This window comes from Opisthorchis viverrini (genome assembly GCF_000715545.1).
Source record: "Opisthorchis viverrini unplaced genomic scaffold opera_v5_69, whole genome shotgun sequence".
Lineage (NCBI taxonomy): Eukaryota > Metazoa > Platyhelminthes > Trematoda > Opisthorchiida > Opisthorchiidae > Opisthorchis > Opisthorchis viverrini.
The window spans coordinates 850,485-872,501 of NW_008751725.1; the positions used below are offsets into that span (position 1 = coordinate 850,485).

General features: G+C 45.2%; 2 protein-coding genes across 2 annotated transcripts in view; one reads left to right on the forward strand and one right to left on the reverse strand.

Annotated features, from left to right (window-relative positions):
• Window positions 1–357: 357 nt before the first annotated feature.
• T265_13466 (hypothetical protein) overlaps window positions 358–22,017 on the reverse strand; it is a gene marked incomplete at both ends in the record, with an annotated part of 55,825 nt that continues 34,165 nt past the window's right edge. The window contains 2 exons of the mRNA XM_009169015.1: window positions 358–1,568; window positions 11,853–13,779. Of these exons, the coding sequence (XP_009167279.1) occupies window positions 358–1,568; window positions 11,853–13,779 (3,138 nt within the window). The remainder of the gene's footprint in view (window positions 1,569–11,852; window positions 13,780–22,017) is intronic.
• The window catches only part of T265_04288 (hypothetical protein), a gene marked incomplete at both ends in the record, with an annotated part of 48,028 nt that continues 33,291 nt past the window's right edge, over window positions 7,281–22,017 (forward strand). The window contains one exon of the mRNA XM_009168987.1: window positions 7,281–7,372. Within this exon, the coding sequence (XP_009167251.1) occupies window positions 7,281–7,372 (92 nt within the window). The remainder of the gene's footprint in view (window positions 7,373–22,017) is intronic.

Sequence of the window (22,017 nt, forward strand, 5' to 3'; positions counted from 1 at the left end):
CATGTTCACAAAAGAGTGCGTTGATTAAATGGGTTGCAGCCTGACCGGTACCGATGTGTGATATGGGTTTAGGTCAAATTAATCCGGTGCACGATCCAAAAGATACTATTCACATGATTATGCTCATTGTTAGATGAACGTCAGACAAGTATACACTCATTTGGGCTTTGCGGATCCCTTGATGACAACACTAGCATCCTAATCAGCTTGCCAGAAGTTTACAACCACACGCGGCGGGTAAATATGCACTTGGTCTTCATCACTCACGCGCCAGTTTTGAAGGACTGATTTGGCCGCCTGGGAAACTCTAAGTGTTTGACGCAAATTGTTACTGGGTTATTGGGTTGTGGACATTTGTCAGTCTCCAGAAAGCTTCTCCGAATTGGTCGCACAAAGAATGCTTTTCGACATGAGTGAACTCTTGTCCAAAGCATTTAGTTCCAGGGACGAATCGGATAGGGTAGTTAAATGGGGCAAAGAATTAGGGGACGAAGAAGATAGGGAGGAACCGAGGGCCGTGCTGAAAGCGGATGTGAACACTGTACCGGGATCGGATACACTGTTCGATGCAGAGATCCCAGCTCTAGCAAAGGCAGCAGCCGCAGCAGCCGCAATTGCCATCGCTGACAAACCTTCTCCTGAACCAGTTTTTTGGCTAGATAGCACAGATGTGATGGCTTGCTGCTGGAAAAGATTGGAATTGAAGGGTGATGTAGCGGCTGCTGCAGCGGCCAAACTAGATGGGATTGATGGCACTTCACCGATTAGGGATGTTGCAGAAGCGTTTGTTGATGGAAACACAGAGGAGCTGAAGGGCAAGGAGAACTGAGACACAGTTGATCCACGCCTTGATCCAGGTCGTTCACCACGTACCATATTGAGGGGATTGTCTGACATGGCATTTTGTGTGCAGTTTGGTTTAACAGTAGAAGGAAATGCTGAGGCGTTTGGTGAGGTTTGAGCCGCATTATAGCCAGATGTACTAGTTGGTGATGATGGCGAAATGGGAGTACAACTCTCGCTAGAGACGGTTTTGAAAACGCCCGACTGTAGCACAAGACGACCTTGCATGAGTGGTTTGACATACCGGCGGCGTGCATTGATAAACCAGTTGTTGACTGTAGTTCTTGATAGACCGGTTTCCATTGCAAGCATCATCTTCTCCTCTTCGGATGGGTAAGGCTCTCGTAAGTGATCTACCAACCAACCAAACAGGCGCTTTCGTGCAGGGAATGGCAGATTGGTTCGTGATAACCCGACGGCTCGACGTATGCTGAAAAGTCCACTTGGACCAACAACGTTACTGGGTCCTTGGTTTGTACTTGAAGTGCATGTGTGATCACCTTCGTTTGCACTCACATCGCTGAATGCTGAATTTCTGTTCAACAGTGAGTCTTGTGTACCACGCTGATGTCCGGTGTAGGATAGTTCACTTCGGCGACTTTCCGTACTGAGTGAACTCGGAGATATATTGTTACTTGACAAACCCGGTGCACTGCGCGAATGTGACTTGACTTCAGTAGTGCAGCCGTCGGCTGTATCTTTTTCGGGAGTCACCAGACAAGAACCTGCAAACGAATTAAGTCAGTATTCACGTAATTTGCAAACCAAGATGGTGAAACTTAATTAAGTTGTGGTGAAGTTAAGTCCTCTTTGCTAGACAGTCGATTTGGTCGGTAAAATCATCAAGCTAGTGTGGAAGTGCAACTCCTTAGGGAAACTCATTATATTGGAATGTTAGCCCCAAATGAAAATCTCAAAAGAGGCTGTTGAATTAAGTCTTGGTAAAGCGATTGCACTCAAATTTTGCTGAGGATAAATTGCTGAAATCGTCCATAGTGGAGTAACTTCAGCTGCCACCTAGAGTCATTCCATTCGAGAGATGCGTTCGTGCATCCCAGTAAAACAACCAGTGTGCATTCTATCATAGCCAAATGGATCAAAGCAAAGTTACACTTCTGGTATTCCCTCTCAGGAAAGCTTGAGTGAAGATGCAGAGAATTTCAAGCAATCCGTTTGGTGTTCCCTTACCGATGAATGTAATGAGCTACCCTTTAGACAATATCGATCCCCATTTGCTATGGTGACGGAATGATGAACAAAGTAGGACCTGACCTTTTATATCTACTGTCTGAAGCATTCGGTCTTCAAGGATTTCTTCTAGTGAACAACGGTTATAATCGGAACCTGATCGTTTACTGATTTGGTTATAAGTAGTGGCAGATGAGGATCAGGTGCAGTTTTATAAAAACGTGATTCAGTTGACGGATTTGATTAAACAGAAAATAGGGCTGTTGCTGTGTTAAACTGTATGGTACACTCATGTACCAGGATAATCATCAAGATGCAAATAGTTGCTGCTGCTTGAGGTCAACGTTGGGTGACAGGTGAGGCAATACCTTCTTCGTCTTGCACTGTGTTTTGTCCAACGCACAAAATCAGCTTTTTTATTCAGAACTAAAAGCATTTATACTCATTGCAGCGATATCGGTCATTAACGGCTCAAACAAAGAAACATTGTCATCCTGATCCACCCGAACAGCATAAAAAGGGTATGCGGATTGTGAAATTGAACATTTTGTGGCGCTTTATCGGTTGCAACGCGATTGGGAAGCAGTGTGACCTGGTCCATGTATTCACACCCGGAGAAACGGTTGAGCTTGTTTCACGGTTAAGCTCCTTGCATTGGTGGACCAGACTGCTTTGCAGATTCACTTAAGCTTAACGGGAGACTCAGACGAATTCCAGCTGAAGCTTCTCCTGAATGTGCTGCACAAACGCTACCTCGTGTTCCGGTCATTATGCTATTCCAGACAATGAACAGTATTTTCTCGATAGAACACACACTACTCACCCCACCCTCGGTCAGCGCACGACCGATTCCGCCCTTCAGTCAGCTGCGACTCAATTGCTTCTCTCCTTAACGTAGACTTAGTTTGCAAACAAATGCAATTTGCCGATTGCTCGTAACATGAGGTTGAAACTAACTCAGCGAATACGCCCGCGTGATAAGCCACAAGATGAACGAAACCGGTCAAAGGTTATCGAAGAGTGAATAGTGCACTCCGTCGAGAGAAAAAGGTTACTTCTACTTTTTGATATACATACCAACTTCGGGTCTTTCATCGTTTGTGTGAGGTCTTCCAACCCCCGCCCCCTACTGCTCTCTCCTGATCGGAAGTGAGATAGGTGGCAGTCAGCACCAAAAAGCTGTGTCGTGTGTTCATGTGCTGATCAAGTGGTGAGGGCCCAGACACGCAGAGGTTCTACCGTCCACTATTTTTACCATATTTGAGGACATATGCGAATGGCAAACGGTAGTGAATTGAAATTGTGACAAGGAAGCTGCTTCCAAACTTCAGCTCCTCGGTTCCTGCAGGGGCACGAACCACGATCCGGTGCTGTATTTTTTCCGGTTAAAGCTTCCCAACACGCTTGTTATCGCTGAACATGTCAACTTTGCCAGACTTGTGCACATGTCCATCATCCGAGGAATTTAGAGGAGGGATAGTTCACGTGCGCCAGGCAGCATGTCTTTCGCTGTCTATGGTGGATAGTCATGTCTGAGGTAGTGTACGCAATGCGTGTATTTATGTCGCTGTGTGTGTGTGTACGACAACCCACTAACCATGCCCCAAACTCTATTCAGTCAACATCCTGTCCAACCTGATTGAATGACAGTTTGACTGACGCTAATCCAGTGAAAGAAAGATGACTTGTGTCGTTGGGCCCAGCGGAGCGAGCGCACAGAAACACACGCACACGCTTGTCCCACACTCACATACAACGTTGCTGTAGCGGACATCGACAAGCCAAGTTGGCTAAGCTGGTAGAAGTCCAGACAGGCGACTGGGTTCGAGCATTATGATTGACATCTGGTTGACATGCCAAACACATATATGTGGCAGGAACACAGGCATACTGAACGTTTGAAGCGATAAAACTGGATTCGACTGATGAGCGTTGTCTACCATTCGGTCAAACCATAAACATTCATTCATCAAACGTCAAACAGTTTGATAGGCTACCCGTAATTTTAAAAAGGTCATCCCCTCACAGAGGTCAGAAGACTCCTAGTGTGTGTGTGTGTGTGTGTGTGTGTGTGTGTGTGTGTGTGTGTGTGTGCAGACACCAATCCGTTAACTGGTTGGCTAGATCTACTTTGGCTGGATAGGTTCCATACATATCAATCAAAATCTGAACGAGACTAAGTCAAATTTACATTCCCTCGAAAAAGTCACGGTAAGCAGGTGTAGACAACTCGATTACTGCTGGGTGTGCGTCCATTTAATTTCAAGCTTCTTGTCAAACTGCAGACTAGAAACGGAAGTCGGCTTAGTGCTGTCCAGGCGTAAGCCAAATCCAGTTCACGTCCTTGAAAATAACGTGCGAACTCTAGGAAATCAACATGCGCTTAAGTGCTTGTAATGCTTGTCGCGCGTATTCAGAACTAGATTAGGGAAACGGTCATTTCTGGCTGATGTTGTTTTCCAAGTGTGGAGCCATTTGACAGAATCAAGAACACTACACGTTCAGCAATATGACAGTTGCCCACAAACCGCACTAACTAGGTATGTTTACCTAACCCCGGTCTGCCTAGCTTTGAAACGCACCAATCAACAAGACGAGAGGGGTATATGCTTGTCTTACCAACGTGAACTTCGGTTTAATCACAGAGCTGTGTAGTCAGACAAAATTAATAGGCCAGGAACTCTTGAAGAAGGGGGAAATCTTCGAAGATCATCAGTGAGTTGGTGGGTATTCCAAACCCCGTCATCTAATACGATCAGCAGCCAGTCTACCTCACTTGTGAAAGTGCAAAAGCAAGTCGAACTCGTTGGTCCGGTCTTTTAGGATCGAACAAGAAGGTTCGGTAACGAGCAACTCTGCGCCGATGTCTGGATGTTAAGCACAGCGACATCCATTCCTTTTTCGAAACCAACCCAGCAATACCAACAAATGCTCAAGCTGTGTGGTTGAAACGACACCTGCGTCAAAATCACTATCGTCGGAAACTTGTGATCCCCACTTACCAAGTAACTATCGCCTACCTGACTGTTTGACCTGCACTAGTTTGATGAGCAGCTGGATGGAGGAAGGCCTGTGTTTGCCCTGGGACTGTATGTAAGCAGATGTGGTGTAACATCTGTCAGTTCTCATATTTTTGATGTGAGAATTGTCGTCAAACCTACATGCGCGCGCCCATACACACACACGCACATTTATCTATGCCGAGCCGTGACTAAGAGGCTTCCTTTCTTGTTGCGTGTGCCCCTCTATCCGCAAATGTGATCACCTGTAGGACATTGTGATCGACGGATTATGATGTCTGGAACGGGTTGTCCACGTGTGTTTGTGTGTGTAGACATTGCGAGGATTGTGTTAACGTACGCCTTCGTGTCCGTACACCTGTTGTTCGCCTGTATTCAAGCCAAGACACGTTGATTAGGAAGCATTAACAGCAAGCGCATGGGGAGTCGAGGGTGGTTGCTGCTAGGATTTTCCTTTTATTCACACATCACTATCATCACCATGCGCCACGACAATCCGAACGAACGAATGAACGAAAAAACGCGCGAACATGCGACCAAAAGAATGTATGCATGCTAACAACCAACAACCTGTCTAATCAATCTCTCAACCTAGCACTGGGACGTCATCTGGGGAAAAGAGACCTGAAAACCACTCGCATCGATGATGAGCCAACTAAAACATGTGCTCCCATTTGGCTAAGTGTGGGCTGTTGCTCACTGACTGTCTGATAAAATGTAGCGAAGATTTTCTAGGTTTAGGTGAGATCAGAATTCGATCACGGGAAGAAGCTTTTTATCCCCCAGTTTGATGAAGACGTATACTAGAGCTACATATCTCCAAAGGTAGGCATACCCGGCGTGTTAGCACCAAAAGGAGCGACTTCTCCTGCTGGCATTCGAAACACACTCATGGGACTTGCAAAAAAATTAAGACATTCAATGACATTTATTGTACGTGACAAATGGAAGGTGGCTAAATTTGGAACATTTGTCCGCATATGGAACTGGTGGAGTCGCTTGGTTGGCATGTAGACACGAGCTAACTCGATAGCCGGGGCTTCGATTTTTACCAAAAGAATCGATGCCTTAATTTGCCAGGGCGCGTGTGCCAGTTATATTGGTGTGTGTGTGTGTGTGTACCTGTGTATGTATGTGTGTGTGTGTGTGTGACTGCGTCGCGAGCTTTCATGTCAAGGCACATCAGTCACCCTGACTGATCACTCGCTCATCTATCTATCCATGGTGCGTGCAGGCAAGCGCGCGCAATGTTTCAGTCACAATTCACCAGCACAAGAAATACCAAAAACAACCTACTCACGTGCCAATTCGCCTACTCAAATTTCAGCTCTCTACGCTTGTGAACACATTCGCCAGCACACAACTGTCCATGTACGACCACGCGTGCGAACAAGACTCAGAATAACATGCATCAAGAAATTGTCATTAGTGCGATGGCCCTAAAAATGGGGGTCTGAGTCCAACAGTACAGGTCAATTTAAGAGTAACTGTAGGTGTTCCTTGAGCATTCACACAGTCCACGGACACACAAGCTCTGGTCACAAGAGTGCTCAATCGATCGTCTGACATGGCAGGAATTCCTGTCGAGAAAGGGAGTTATGGGCCACAACGGGATAAGGCGGAAGCGAAGAACGGATATTTGAGAGAAGGAAAGGATGAAGGCATCAGTAGTAGCTTGTTTTCGCTTACCTACCCTGCTGTATGAAACAAGTTAGGCTGGTGGTAAGCGCGGTGGAATACTGCCAGGGAACCCAGTCCTAGACAGGAGGACAATTAGAGTCTTCAGCCGGTCTGTGGCTGAGAGCCCTAGCAGTGAGGTTGGCGTAAGGCCACCAAACCAGCCTCCATTTGTAAATAGCAATTCGCCACACATGTTTCAACCGCAGACTGGAGGACCAGGAAAATCTGAGCCTTCTAGTCACTGACGAACCTTTGAATGTCACACGTACGCTCCTCAGTATAGCTCAATAGGTTATAAAGATGCACAAACCATCATATGGCGGTCAGGTTCAGTTTTCTCGTGATGGTGACAGCATAACACCAGGGAGTGATTACTTTCAAGAAAGAAAGTGGATACCCCATTCTAATTTGCTTGTACGAACTGCTTTTGAGCCCCCAAAATGCGGATACTCAAGAAACAGAATACTCCAACCCCCCCCCCCCAAGGTCCTACCTTTTGCAAATCAGCTAAACATAACTTGACTCAAGCAGGTGAAACAGTTGTATAAAATGAAGGAAGAGACTATTCTGGGTGGCGCCAAACGCTGTTTGCTTTTCGATCGCGCACAGGTCCTTCAGAAATGCCAAAAAGTACCGATAATGTAAGTTGACGCTTTCAGCTCAACCATGCTAAAATCATTGCTAACTGAGCAGGGCAAACTTGCATTAAATTCTCAGCAGTCAAGTCTAGTTTAGCAACGAATAAGAGGGAGATTTCTTGAACATTTGGACGTCAAAACAGCTGTCAGTTCAGTCAGAAACTGGTCTTAGTGACACCACAGTCTTGATGTATCTCGAGCTTTTCAGATGGATCCGAAAGGATTTTCCCTGATTGGCACAAGGACGATTTATGGTATATAATTTCTGTTTGCTGGTCAACGGAACAATCAGGACAGAAGTGAATTTAACAGCTGCGAACTCCACATCGTGGGTGGGTTGCGCCCAAATGGTTTGTGAAAAAAAAACCAGGAGCGAGCTCGATCAATATCCACCTTCGATTATTTCATGGTCCACCCATTGGTACGGTTGTACAGCTGCGGATCACCATTTAATACGGATCACTCTTCCACAAATCACGGTGTTCACTGGAAACTCATCTGCATCTCTTATCTATAGTGTTCTTCAAATAAATGTGGCGGACCGTGTTTCATTTCGAATGAGGTTCGGTCAGCTGTCCTAAGGTTTTCTTCACCCTTTGTCTAGTGTCATAACAAACAAAATAGCTCGATATCCTTCGAACTAAAAAATGATACCGCCTTCATCCAGCACACTCATTTGAATCATATGGTGTACGAGGAATTCAGGAATTCAACTGGGTGGTAAAGATTGGTTCGAGAATGCAGGAACTTAGAGGACTGATGGGAGAAACAAAGGTGAAACTGTCAGTGGATCGGTCAAGAATTCCCAACGAATATGCAAGCGGCGTTCTAGCAAAGTGCTCTGGGGAAGGCTGGTGCTTTTCTCTTGGCGACTAACCTTCCAGTTTCCAATCTCTCACTTAAAATACGCTTTTCAATTACCTTTAGCTATTGCGACATATGCAGTATGTTTAAAGTAGTTCCTTGGTGCACATGTTTGCTACAATTGTAACGGGCGTTGTTGTGATCATGACCGTTGTACCAATTGCCAATGCTCTGTAGTTCAGTTACGACACGCGCGAGAAGAGGACCAAGCGTTAATGAGATGGACATTTTAAAGACGTGTTTGGCAGCTGACTTGCACACTGTCGCTCAATTGCACACAAACATACACACGTACGCAAGCGAGCAAACAAACGAACAAAAAGTTGCCTGACAAGTTACGAACTTCATCTGTTTAGCTGAGCACACAAAAATTGCAAGCCACCCAACCCGAACAACTTGACAACTGCGATGCCTTCAACAGTGTGATGCGTCTCTGCATGAACTGATTACCAGCAGATTTGAATTTAAAATTCTGTGCGTCCTTATCACCCCAACCATGTTTTCCGATTAGCCACGAAGGCTAAGCGTCGCCCCCCTTGTCGTTTGGCCGAGACATTTGGCTTCATTGTCATCCTTTACCTGAAACGATTGCAGAAACGATCGATAGATGGAATGATTGATCGGCAATTTTGACTGATTGACGCATGAGGTAAGAGAGCAGCCAGGATACAAATCTGGCTAGATTGACAGGCAACTGTTCAAGAGATTACACTCTGCACAAACTGCGTGTGAAACCGTACGATGAAGGTCGTTGAGGTTGTGTGCGTATGTGCCAGCGGAAGGTATAGCATGTGGATATGCGGGTGCGTTGTGTGCCAGTGCAAGCAACAGTCAGTAGTTCGACCTTGTAATTTCGCACGCAAAATGACTTTCAGTTGATTGGCTGCCTCGTGAATGACACTGTTGACCGCCAGGACAGCAGTTGTCATAGTTGCACCAAACTGAGGTTTCGTAAGACAAGGGGTGTCCTCCAGGATTGTCTACATGGCACACGCAATGCACATATGTTTCAGCCGCAGTCGGCACATGTTTGACCGTATTAGAGTTCAAATCACCACAATTAAAACTTCACCTGGCCTGGTGGTGCTACGGCAGACGAACTAGCGAAGTAGTTTTTAGGACCACGAGGCTACGAAAGTAGTTACCATGGTAGTTCGCGAGGTGGCATGATTTGCGTGTGTAGTAGACATGTAGACGAATAGACTTGGTATCGAGGCCTGATTATTGTGAACAGCAGTTAACCTATGAAGCCAGAATTCCAAACTTGGCTACTCAAACTAACTTGTCGAAACGGCTGCTGCCTGCACTTTAGGACTTTACACACACTGAATCGTATAAACACTATTTCGGTTCATACCAGACAAACTGCAGTTGACTTTGAGACGTAAAGGCATTCATGTATGCGTAAGTCTGACATGGATAATGTGAACAAAACTTATTTATAAAACCTGGCCTGGAATCACAGGTCGAAAAACGAGTTATACAACTGAGCTCGGCGTCGTACAACTTGCAGGAATCAATTTAGCTCAGGTTTTCCCATTTAACCGCATTTTGACGTGTGAGCGTGGTTCAAGCATGGGAAGTTCTTCAGGCGAGGGCTGGAATAGCCGTCAACTCTTCGGCCGTACACACTGTGATTATCGATAGTATGTCTCAGATGTATTCTACAGGGTTAACTCCGGGGCTACATGTAGAGCTGTGGTTCACGCCGAAGGCGCCGGTTTGGATTTCCGCGCAAGTGTGGATTTTTTTCTAACTAAACTTACAAAAGTCACTTTGAAGTTCATTAACCCATAGAGACACCGGTGCGCTGATTCCCATCCATGCAACCTTCCCCTTGCTAGAGCCCAGATAGCCATGTACTTGTTGTGTATGAGCTGGATGCATTCACACAACTCATACTCCCTGAATTAGGGTCAAATTCGTATGCAACCCGATTGCCCACGCCACCAATCAGGCTAACACCGAAAGCCGAAAGCTACGGATCCGTAGAACACTTTCGCGAGCGCTTCGCTCAAATGACGTTACCCCTCTGATATTCGTCATGATTCTTCCAACTGAGGTTTCATGAACAGTAATTCACAAACACATGCTACGTCGCCTCTCTGTACACCACACCTTGTAAATCCTAACGAGATGGAGTTTTTCCAAACTTAAGGGCTAGATGACTCAGTGGTTAGAGTGTGAATTTACTGACCGGAAGATCTGTATTTCGAACTCGATATCTGCATCTCCAATTCCCCAATCTACGCCTTGGCAACCTGGCAATCTCCCATCCCTCACGCTTCCTTCGAGTGTCTTGGCAGCTAGGCACGAAAGGGTGTTACAGCTGAACGGTTTATTTACTTATCTATTCTATTTATTCTCCAAACTGTATAAATCTTATCCTATTGTTTATGGTATTGGTCAACAGTTCATTTTGACAGAATCTTGTTTTGACGAAATGCGTCAAGGGCGTTGTTGCATCGTAAGGTTTGAAAGAAACCTAGCATTTTTTTCGCAGGTCTGCATACTCCCAGTTGTAGTCTGATCCGGTGTTGTTCTACCTCTGCACTTTCCGGGCAGTTTTACACTAGGGCAACAACCGCGGCAAATGGGAAATTAGTTTGCATCACGTCAACCAGTAAACACGTTGTTCGGATTGTGGACTGCGGAACGAGATTTTGCTCTTCCGATAAATGAGGTTGAAACGATTCCTTCTAGTTTTATACGAACGAGAATTATCCGACATTCGTCATATATGGAATCAGAATGCTGCGAAGTTAAAGCGTCAAAGTTCTGACCGGAGCGTCCGTAACTGGGCTCCGTTTCGAGGTCATTTGAGGTCATTTGTGCATAATGAATGCCCTTTTTGCTTCCGGTGGACTATACGGTGTCTGTATGCCTACTTGAAGCAAGAACTGGGTCCCTTTGTATCCAACTTAACGCGCAAAATATCATGCAAACGCCGACTGACATCTCGAGATTCCAGATATTTTACGCTCGAAAGGCCAAAAGACGGCCAGGCTAACACTATTACTGGTTCGAAAGATCGTTAACCGTGAGCAACAGGCTCCAGCAGAACCACTTCGGGTCGTGGGCTGTCGAAGAGTTTTCAGTAGCTTTGTGAGTAGTTTCCTCTACGAAAATATACTGCGATACCTCGAATATCGTGCCAACTGAACCATGAGGCGGCCTGTGTGCCGCACATTCAGCTGGAGGACATCATAAACGAGAGATTCACTTGAGTCTCCAGTGAAAACCAAATTGATTTGCAAATGAGTGTATTTCTCGAAAACAGTGCAATTTGGGTGCAAGTAGATCATAAGGTTGACGGAAACTCGGGGACTGCGTCTACCTGATGAGCCCCAAGAAGGGCGAAACCGGTCGTGGGCTGTCGAAGAGTTTTCAGTAACCTTGTGAGTAGTTTTCTTCTTGAAAACTTCGGGTTAACCTCAATCCTCTCTCTCTCTCTTTCCCTCTTAACCTTGAACAGACTTAGGGAATTGTGAACACCAATATGTGTAAAAACTGCACACAGATGTAAATTCTAGTTTTTGCTTCGCTCCCTCCCCGAAGATCTAACCATCGTGTTTGAATTGAACTCAAAAGCGAAACTTTTAAAAAACGTAGATCTCACCTTTCTCTCCTCTCGTTTCTCCGTTCATTCGCGAAGGTGGACGGGAATGCTTAGCAGCCTTGGATTCAAGAAAATCGACCGTTCCCATGCCAGGAGACGCGGAACCACCCCTACCTTCGCGGTGCAGGAGAATTTCTTGCATGAATTCATCCACTTCTGTGTCGACTTCCTCTTCGCTTCGTTCCTCCTCCACTTCGTCGTCCGCCAGCCGAGAATGTTCCGCGCCACCGTTGCCACTCCCAGTGCCACCTGTGTTGTTTGCAGTTGATGTGATACCAAGGTTGTAGACATCTCGAGAGTTCGGTCTGCAAATACCTGCCATAGCTGCAGCAGCCGCGGCCATCATTGCAGCTAGGGAGGAAGGTTGGGATATTGCGATATTGGGTTGCGTTTCCTGACTGCTGTTATATTTGGCTGATGACGTAAAGGGCACAAAGGGAGAGGTATTGCAGTTCAGCGTAGAGGCAGCATTTCCAAAGGGTGTATTAGTTAATGGATTCCTTAGGGGTGAAATCATTCCATTCTCAGTGACATTAGGGAGAACCATTTCACCAGGGTAATTGGTACGTGTGGTTGTATGTGATGTATGTGCCATGCTATTGTTCGGACTGTCTCTGTTTGGTAGTAACGAAGTTTTGATGTCCATGGGACAGCTTGTCGAACTGAAGAGGTTGGCAATGAGGTTACTTTCATTGTTAACCGTACTGGTCGCCGTGGAACCGGAAGTGAGTCCAGTTCCGGATAAGTTATAGGGTAGTAAATTTGAAGTCTCAATGTGTTGATGACACCATGCTGACAGTGCATTCGCTAGAGCTGACTGACTTGGATCATTATTCAGAGTACCGTTTCCAAGGAAGTTCAGTGGAATTGGGAAAGCGAGTTGTTGGTTAAGCATAGCATTAGTGTTGTTTGCTTGATTGCTGAGCGAACTGAATGGTGGGCAGTTGATAAATGACCTGGAAGTCATGGACGGCACGTTCGATCCACCACCGAATGCCATCGGTGATGAATGGCTGAACTGACTGGGCGACTGAGAGGTGGTCGCATCTGGAATCTGCTTGACAGCCTGAATGAGGCTGCTCGTAGTGGTGCTTGTCAACGCGGAGGAATGTAGTTTCGGACTTCTACTTTGGTTCATTTTATAGGGATTTGGTGAAACCGCAGTCGATACAGGTGAAAGAACTGGTGGGAATCCGGAAGCTGGTGTTCGATTGATAGTGCTTAGGAGACTAGCTGATTGTGAGCTCTCGAGTGAACCATTCAATAAATTTTTTACACCATCACACTCATTAGACAACTGATTTGAAAAGGGCCAACATCCTGATGACATCAGTGCGGAGATAAGCAAAGGATTGACACCTGTTGATAGGGAAGCCTGTAATGGGCTCAGCCGTGAATAGCTAGTCTGGAGGGCGCTCACGTGTGGTGGCGGGCTGGTGGTTCTCTTAGCTGAGGAAGCCAGTACGTCATGAACGTTATCAATGCCACTTTTAGTGGACGCTCTTTCCATCAACTGTGCTGCCGCAATCAAGTCTGAAGAGCGGAAGGGATAGGATGGATTCAAGCTTTTGTCTCGATGAGGTTCATTGCAGGTCAAAAGTCGAGTGAAATTCGGTTGCATTTCTTCCAGTGTGTTGTAGTCACGATCCTCCGCAAAACGTTTGTGTTGCGAGTGCAGCAAAGCTTCGCAGCTGGAGTGGCGTTTCCTTCGATTTCCAGTTGGATGGTAAGAGGCACAACAAAATGAGCTGTTCGAAGATGTGGCTGAATTCTCTCTCCCAGTACAGTCTCTCCTATCTAGATGGTCTCTGATGGACTGGTGTGATGAGGTTGACTTGCTAGATTCTCGTACCTTGATCTGACTGGATAACACTGGAGCCATTAGGGCGGGTGGTAGATCATATCGATGTGACCCGGATGCCACGAACTAAAAATAGAAAGCAGAATAAAATGAAAACTTGGCTGCCACAAGCATGGAAGTTCAATCAACTTCAAACGAGCTACGAATTCAGCTAGTGGTACAATTATACACTAGACAGTCTTTCGACTAGTGGACGCAAAATGGCTTAATTTAGTATCGCCTTGAGCCATTTCAGCCGACTTGAAGTCTGTTGTTCCGTCCGGCAAATAAGCCGAGTCTCTATTTTTAGGGTATCTCCGCGTATATAAAAAATCAATGAGCCGCGTGAACGAGGAGACTTCCAACCATCAGCGGATTACAACAAGTTTATACCAACTGAACGCTCCAGGATACATAGGTTCAATTAGTCACGGAGATGGAAACAAAATTTGCGTTCCCTGAACTCCATTCTTCCAGTGATTATCTTAACCTAACGGATGGAGTGAGACGCTTCTTATGATGGTAAATTCTAACGGACAGAGAAGGCAGATGCTGATGCCCACCAGAATGCTTTAATCCGTACAATTCGGGTAACAAATGCTACAAAATTCCCCCCGGTCCTTAAGACATCTGCCATTATCGGAAGTCAATCAAAGGCTTTGCTTCAAGTTACGGTGACCAAACTCTAATGGGAAAAGCGCATTCACCTTAGCCACCTTACATAGGAACTAAACGAATCTGGCAAACCATGTGTTCCACAACTAACACCTGTGGACCAATAAAGTCAGGCACTCGAGCATTCTGTCAGTCAGTCTGCAAACACATTTTGCATCCCTTCTATCGTGAAGCGATTTGTCTTGCGCAGTTGAGCATAACACAACACAAGCTAACCATGAGAGAAGTTTCTGGACCACCAGTTGACATGTACCTACTGTGTACTGTTTTGGGAATCGATTGATAGGACAAAATGATTGATCGATTCATTGTTCAGTGAACAATGGTGTCAACCAGCCAGCCACCCTTTCAGCAGTTATGGGTATAGGACAAGCCAAGCTATGCAAGACAACAATGAATTGTTGTGACATATAAGGGTGGGATGAAAAACAACCCCTCCCCAAAAACGTGAATGTAGGTTACATTAGGCTATGTCCCAAAAATGACATTAAGCCTGATTAAATTTATGGGTGTGGCCACCAGGCTCGAATAGTGCTCTTGCGCGATTTGGGTAGGTCACTGACCTGAAACTGTCGTTTGCTCCAGGGAAATTACTGATTTTCATGCCGGTTAGAATATGTGGGTATGACCGTAACCATGGCTGTACAACAAAAGTTTGTCTGTTTTGTCTCTTCTTCACACACACACACACACGCTCTTACTCTGGGTTGTGAGATGGGAAATTTTGGGGTGTTAAACTGTCAATCGTCCAAGTGACATGTAACGGCCATCTGACTTGGTGAGTGTAAATGGAAGTGATAAGGTGAGCAGAAGGCTGTGACTCTTTAGGTTAAACATGAGTGATTATCCGTCTTTCAACTGAACTTCCCACTAGTTTGAACAGAGAAGGTTTCTAAATGCTCATACAACTTAGTCATTTTCTTCAACAAATAATAATGTACTTCGCAATTCTGTGGTGTCTGGTTAAGTCTTCGTGATGTCTCAAGCGGGGGTTGCTGAATTTCCTGTGTTGTCATCAACATAGCGCGCACATAAAAATTGAGCATTGTGCTTAAACCCGGTGCTTCACACCTTCATGTAACATTACAAAAAGTTGCTTATGGATTTTTGTGTACCCTCAAAGGTGCTCTACGACTATGTAAAGGGGAACGGGCGCGGGGGGCAAGCAGTGCCTGCCTGCTCTTAGGAATTGGGATCAGAAGAGACGAAGTCGCATCCCGCCTAGCAAATGAACTCTCACAAGACACATCCTCAAAGATCTTGCCCTACGATTCTTACTAGAGGAGAGAACAGTGAATAAATTCGGCAAGTGGTCAAACACGAACGGTTCCGTGACTAGTCTCTCAGCTTACCGGGGGAAAGTTACATATCATCGTCTTACCAGAAGCAGATATGAGGGTAGCATGATCCATTCTAATGTGGCCACGTCTGCCATGTGTTGACCAACTGCTGGAATCCATGCTGGCTCTTCTAGTAGTTGATCAAAGCAACGCAGCTAACGACTGGCTTGAGGGGACCCATTCATCGAAAAATTTCAAAAGAGGAATTAATGAAGGGTTCAGCTTAGAAAGTCAGAAGAAGGGCTTCGAAAAAGGGACCTTGAAACACTACACGAGGATAGGAACGCAAAGGATAACGCGTAGTTCATAAAAACTATTCAATATAACCGGAATATGTTATTATAGGTATCGCATCCGGTTTCAGAAACACTTCAGAGGGAAATTTACTGCTCGTACAATCCCACTTACGAGGGTAAAATTAATGGTTCCTACCAGTCAGCCAGACACATCCCTGTTAAGAAGAACCACAGCGAACTTTGGACAGTTGGACACATCCACATTGAAGGGTTTTGTTGTGACCCCCTGGATGGCCCTCGCAAGGATGAGCGTAGTTGGTCACCTACTACGATAGTGTGACTGAAACTACTCACTACGTGGGTATTGTAAATGATATACCGTGGAATCTAGATTCCTGGTTGAGACTTACGACACTATTCGGTTATTCAAACTCAAATGGTCAATCTAGCGTTTCTGGTGTCCAGAAAGCGTACTCTTTAGCTTAAGTCGATTCGTGTTTCAGGCATCCTCAGAACCGACAGTCATAGTCCGAACTTTTCCGTTTATTCAACATGCCCAAGCTACCTACAGCTGACCCGCAGCTGTTAATTAGCAAGACGCTTCATAAACCTCCCACTGTGTGTCTGTGTCTGTGTGTGAATACATGCGTGCTACCGTATGCGTTCGTTCTTGTCTGCGTGACAAACACGTGTCGTCCCAGGCTTTAGAAACGTGTTGACGCTGACATCTTTCGCATCGGTAGGACTGACAGCTGTGTTTGAAATCCCTTTTTACCTACCCGTCACAAGTTACACACGACCGCCACCGCCACCACCACAATAGACATTGGATGCAACACTGAGTTGACTGCACCTTCACAGTTGATTAGGCCGAACTGGGTAGGATAAGGCAGACATCTGGCTGGCAGGTGGGCAAAGATGGTGGAGGTGCGTGCGGAAGAAGGTGGACAGGAAACTAGCAAACATCTGACAGTGTCTTGAATGTAGCCAGAATCAGGGCAACAAATGACATGTGTCATAGACTGTAACGTAATGATCGATGATCAAAGTGTCTTTGTGTGATAGCCAGATCGATTGGGTGAGATAAAGCGAAGACGAGACATGGATGGGAATAGTTTAGAAGTGGTTAAAAGGAATGTATTAACAAGACAATGCGGGTAGCATTTCTACACTGTAACAGTCGATTAAATCTGGTAACCGATCCTATAGGATTGGGATTAAAATAGTCTGCGTGGTGATGCACTATCTCTGATGAAACAGGAACTACATAGAGTACTCATTGCAGTCAATACCAGATCGTATAAACCAAGTCAGTTTTCCCATCATACCGACAATGGGTCTCTCTTCGGCCTAAAATATCGGTCTCACCAATAAACACGCGGAAGTCATCCCATTCTGCAGTGAAGGTTAGCACTACTGAAAAAAAACAAGGGCTTCATCAGGACAGACTGGTTGATGTACCACAGCCAACATTGAGTCGACCTATGGTTTATTCCTGTTCGTGCAGTAGCGGTCCTGGCAACAAAGCAAAAACGTTGGACATTCAGAATCAGACTTTCGCAAACATCGAAGCAGCGCTTCTTCGCGAAAACAGCTCGTTAGGCACAATTCGGTGAGCTCAACTTTCAATGTTTTGAGAGGGCGAATAGAAATGGGTTCGTCTGCCACTTGTACTTCGTGACCGCACTTGTGTAGACTCGGGGAACATTACCAGGTTACCTTAATAAAGAGATGTCTGTCGTTCTGTTCCCAGTTTATTTGGTTATGTATTGTATGAATGAGGACAGTTGTGTGATCTTTAGGTTGATTTTTTGAAGAAAATGATATCATTTAAGCTACCCCTGGAATCTTACGGCAGTGAAGCATCAGTGTTGAACACTGATTTCATGTTGTCGATGATGATGATGAGGAAATCTTCTTTAAAACGGATTGTTCACAGGACTTTGTAGATTTCACCACTTCGTGCAGCGATCTACTCATCAGTTTATTGCAAGCGGAGCAATACAGTTATGCAACTTAAGGTCGTTGGGGATATTTTCACCAATGCTGCTTCAATAAACATACATTGATTCCTTTCCCAGAGGAGACACGTGAAAGTTGCTTTTGAACTTCAGTTACGGACCAGATAGATGTGAAACGCGCTTCTTTGATAGCCATTTAGACAGGTCATCAAAGCTGTAAAAACCGAATACCCCTGTCCTTTGTAACGCTGATGATATCTAGGATGATGTTTCCTCCGAAGAGGCGGTCTTTTTTATAGTAGTACTTCTCAATGGGGTGATGATAGACGCGGGATCGATACATAGAATTCAAACGATAAAAATTTGTTCACTACCATGAGTGCTTGTAATCACCTGGGAAACTTAATCTGCGCGTATAGGTGTCGGCTTCTTTCATGTGCAAACTGTTTACAGTACAGTTATGGCAATGCAGTGTAAGGTACCATCCATGTGCAATAAATAGATATGTGAATCGTAGTACTATAGTATGAGAAAGGAAGAGCAAACCCGGGAGGGCTAAGCCCACTTATTCGTAGTTATCAGTTTTCTAGCACATGCGGCAACACTGCTGTGGTCAACTCGTTGAATGGCCCTTGTACCCGGGGCTGCGCTGCTTCACTACTACAAAACCAGCAAGCACCAGTCGATTAGTTGAGGAGCTTGGATAATGAAGGCTTACTCAGCTCATTCGGCTTAGGGCGTCACTCGCCTGGCAGCCTGATACACTGCGACTCACAACAATCGTACCAGCTGCGTGTTTCACGTATAAATCGGTGGGAAAACTGAGTACCTTTCTTCTGGTTAGAAGGATTCCAGTCTAAATCATCCCTGACAGGGAGTAAACTTGTGTGCTTTCCAGACAAATTGCTCCTTCTAGATGTCGCTTTCTTGGGGGTGTGCGTGAAGGTATACGTTTCTTGCTTGAAGATATTATGTATATGGAAGTAAGGGAGCCATGAAAGGATCTCAGTAGGAAGCCAACACGTGCTCCAGATATTATCAGTGATCTAGCGGACTAATCTGTGATGCGGGTGGTGTGCTTACTGATGCCGCATAGACGGAGGGGCTACATATATATGGGGCGATTCATGTATGATGTAAATCGCTACTGCTCACTGAATTATCAGTGGAAGACAGCGGGAGATTTCATGCGGTAGCCTCAGTTTCAGTCACGTTTGGAGCTGTAACGTTCCTAGTTGCTCACTGAACTTATGGGCGCGAAAAACAAAGGTTGCCTCATACCTACAGTGTAATCAGATTTCGGGGCCTCTTTTAGATGGATAATTCGTTCTGCCAGGTCGGAATTATCTTCTTTGGTGCGTTGTTTGGGAGGATCACAATACATCACCGGTGTTACATAGTCCTGTGCTTTTCGTACGGCCCATTGCTTTGCATCCACAACAGTAGGCACATTTTCGGTGCATTAAATTGGGAAGACTTCCCGACCGGATCATTGCGGGCTATGGCCCCTGGAGGGCAATAATTTTCGGCCAGTACTTGTAACGAGTAACCTAATGTAGACGAGACTGTCTCGAACCGACAAGTGATTGTCTTATCACGCGTAAATATTTGAGTTCAGCTCTTTTCCGAAAAGTTACTCATAGAGGTTTCCAGCTTAGAATCAGAAGACACATGGTTCAATCGCTGTCGGCTGCAATGGTCAACAAAAGAATTCTTGTTTTTGTAACCCGTTCGATACTACCACAATACCACCATCTATCTGAACATTGGTTCCTACTTGACTGTCCTTCCGCAGGTAGAAGGAATGCAACACAAGAAGCCAAACCTGGTGATCACTCAGGCAACTTACACTTCCAAAACGAAACGAAAAATCGGCGAAAGTTGGGAATCCTATCGGCTTATTAGTCAAGTTCTTCTGGCTACAGAAAATATTTCAGGAGCTAGCTGTTACACTTTTTAGAGGTTATTTCGAACAGATTATGAAAACACTTCATCTGGATATGTGCTTTTGATATGGACACGATTGAAGCGGTTGGGAGAGTCATGTGGTACTTAATTTACGGGTGTTATGCGCAACCTATAGCATCACGTGCTGCCTAGATTCGGTTTATGGTTGATGGAGGCAGTAATATGTATGACTCCGGCGTGCTGCTTTTCGGGAATCGCTCTATAATCTGAGAAGTTGGATATAATTAGATAACTGTCGCGATACAACAGGACATATTTTCTGCTGGTTTTCAGGAAAAGAGGAATGCAGTCGTTTACTTCCGTTTATCTCCCAACAATTTATGTTGGTAAAGGTGTAGAGGACTCTTGTAAATGAAATAGTAGAATTACTCACAAGGTTGCTGAAAACTTCAGCAGCCCACAACCAGTTTCGTCCTTGGGGTTAATCAGGTAGGCGAAGTCCCCGAGTCTACAACAACCTTACGTTCTACTTCGACCCGAGTTGGACTGTTTTCGAGCAATACACTCATTGGCAAATCAATTTGGTTTTCGCGAGAGACTCAAGTGAATCTCCCTTTTATGGTATTCTTCGAATGAATGCGTTGCGCAAGGCCGCCTAATGTTTCAGTTGGCTCGACATTCGAGGTATCGCGGTATATTTTCAAGGCTGCTGAAAACTCTTCGGCGCCTACCTGATGAGCCCCAAGAAGGGCGAAACCGGTAGTGGACTGCAGAAGGATGATTACACAAGCTATAAACAGCTTTATGCCAATAATATAATCGTTGATGATGTCGACTAATTCCGGCAAATCATCCGCAGAAAGGAAGTATACCAGTTATGTGATCTCCTTGAGTAGAAAAAGTTCACCATTTGAGGAAATGGACAAACTTTATAAATGCTTGCTAGCTAGTTGGCTTTTGATCATTTCAAGGCTAACTTAGTCGCATCACTGGACAACTAAGTCCCGCAAATAACTCATACCGGTTTGATCAGAGTCGAGGAGCGCGTACGATGGTACGTAACAGGTATAAGGGCAAACAAAATTTCGCTACTTCTTTGTATGAAGCCCTTATCAACGAAAGGAACAGGCAAGGGGCAATGAGTAACTTCTTCAAGACTCTCAAAACTATGTGCGAGGGAAATCTCGCAGGATTTGACTAGAATTTCGGTTCAAAACCTCAACCCTGTGATACATCCAACTAGGACAGGTGAGAGTTTCACTACAGGTCTGGGTAGGATTGCTAATCAGAGTGTGTACAAAGGACTTTGATCAAATTCTTTATAAAATTGAGTTTAAAACAATCACAACGGATCTGTGATGATAAATATTATCTTTGACGTTGGTAGTTTCCGGCTATAAACCCGCCGAAGTATAGCTGATATTGTCATTGGCCACACGTGAACTTTTCGATAAGGAAGAGAACATTAGGCGGTGACTGATATTTGTCTATTAAATGTTGCTGTCGGTAGAAATGCATCAATCGTTCCCGAGATTTCTACTGCATTATAAGGTAGAACATACAGTAGACCAAAGTGCCGTTTTTGTCCGGAAGAAAAGAGGTGGTTGTAAGGACGTGGCAAGGGAAATGACTGTTAACCAACTTACAAGCAGCAGACAATTCTAGTAGAAATATTTAGGTCTGGTCATGTCACACCGTTTTGTAAAAACAAGTTCAGCGAAAGACATCCTGATTAGGATCTAACGCAGCTCAGCTGATGGCGTATAATAGATAGCATATGAAACTACATCTCCATTATCTCGGACAAAGTGAGTCACCAGCTGGGTGCCAGCTTTGGTTAGTCGAATGTCAAATGTCTCCGGTGCTTAGGTTAGTCGCTTTTCTGCAAAGAGAGGGCCAGGTTGATGGGTATATTGCCAGAATGGCTTCACGAAGAATCGGGCTTAAGCAAAAGGCTCCATAACAGATGTTGATGTGTTTTTTGGTGCGTTTACACTGGATAGCCTGGGTAATTTGAAATTCGGTCAACCACGTTTTGAGGGCTTATTCTGAAATCCAGAGGAAGGATAACTCCCGCAGTAAGTTGACCAAGTTGACAAGCAATCGTCATGACAATTTTATTGAGGCTGCCAGATTAGTTTACCCTATAATACCGTTCACACTAACCCCAACTGCCTTAGCTGGAAAACCTACAGTAGTCCTGCT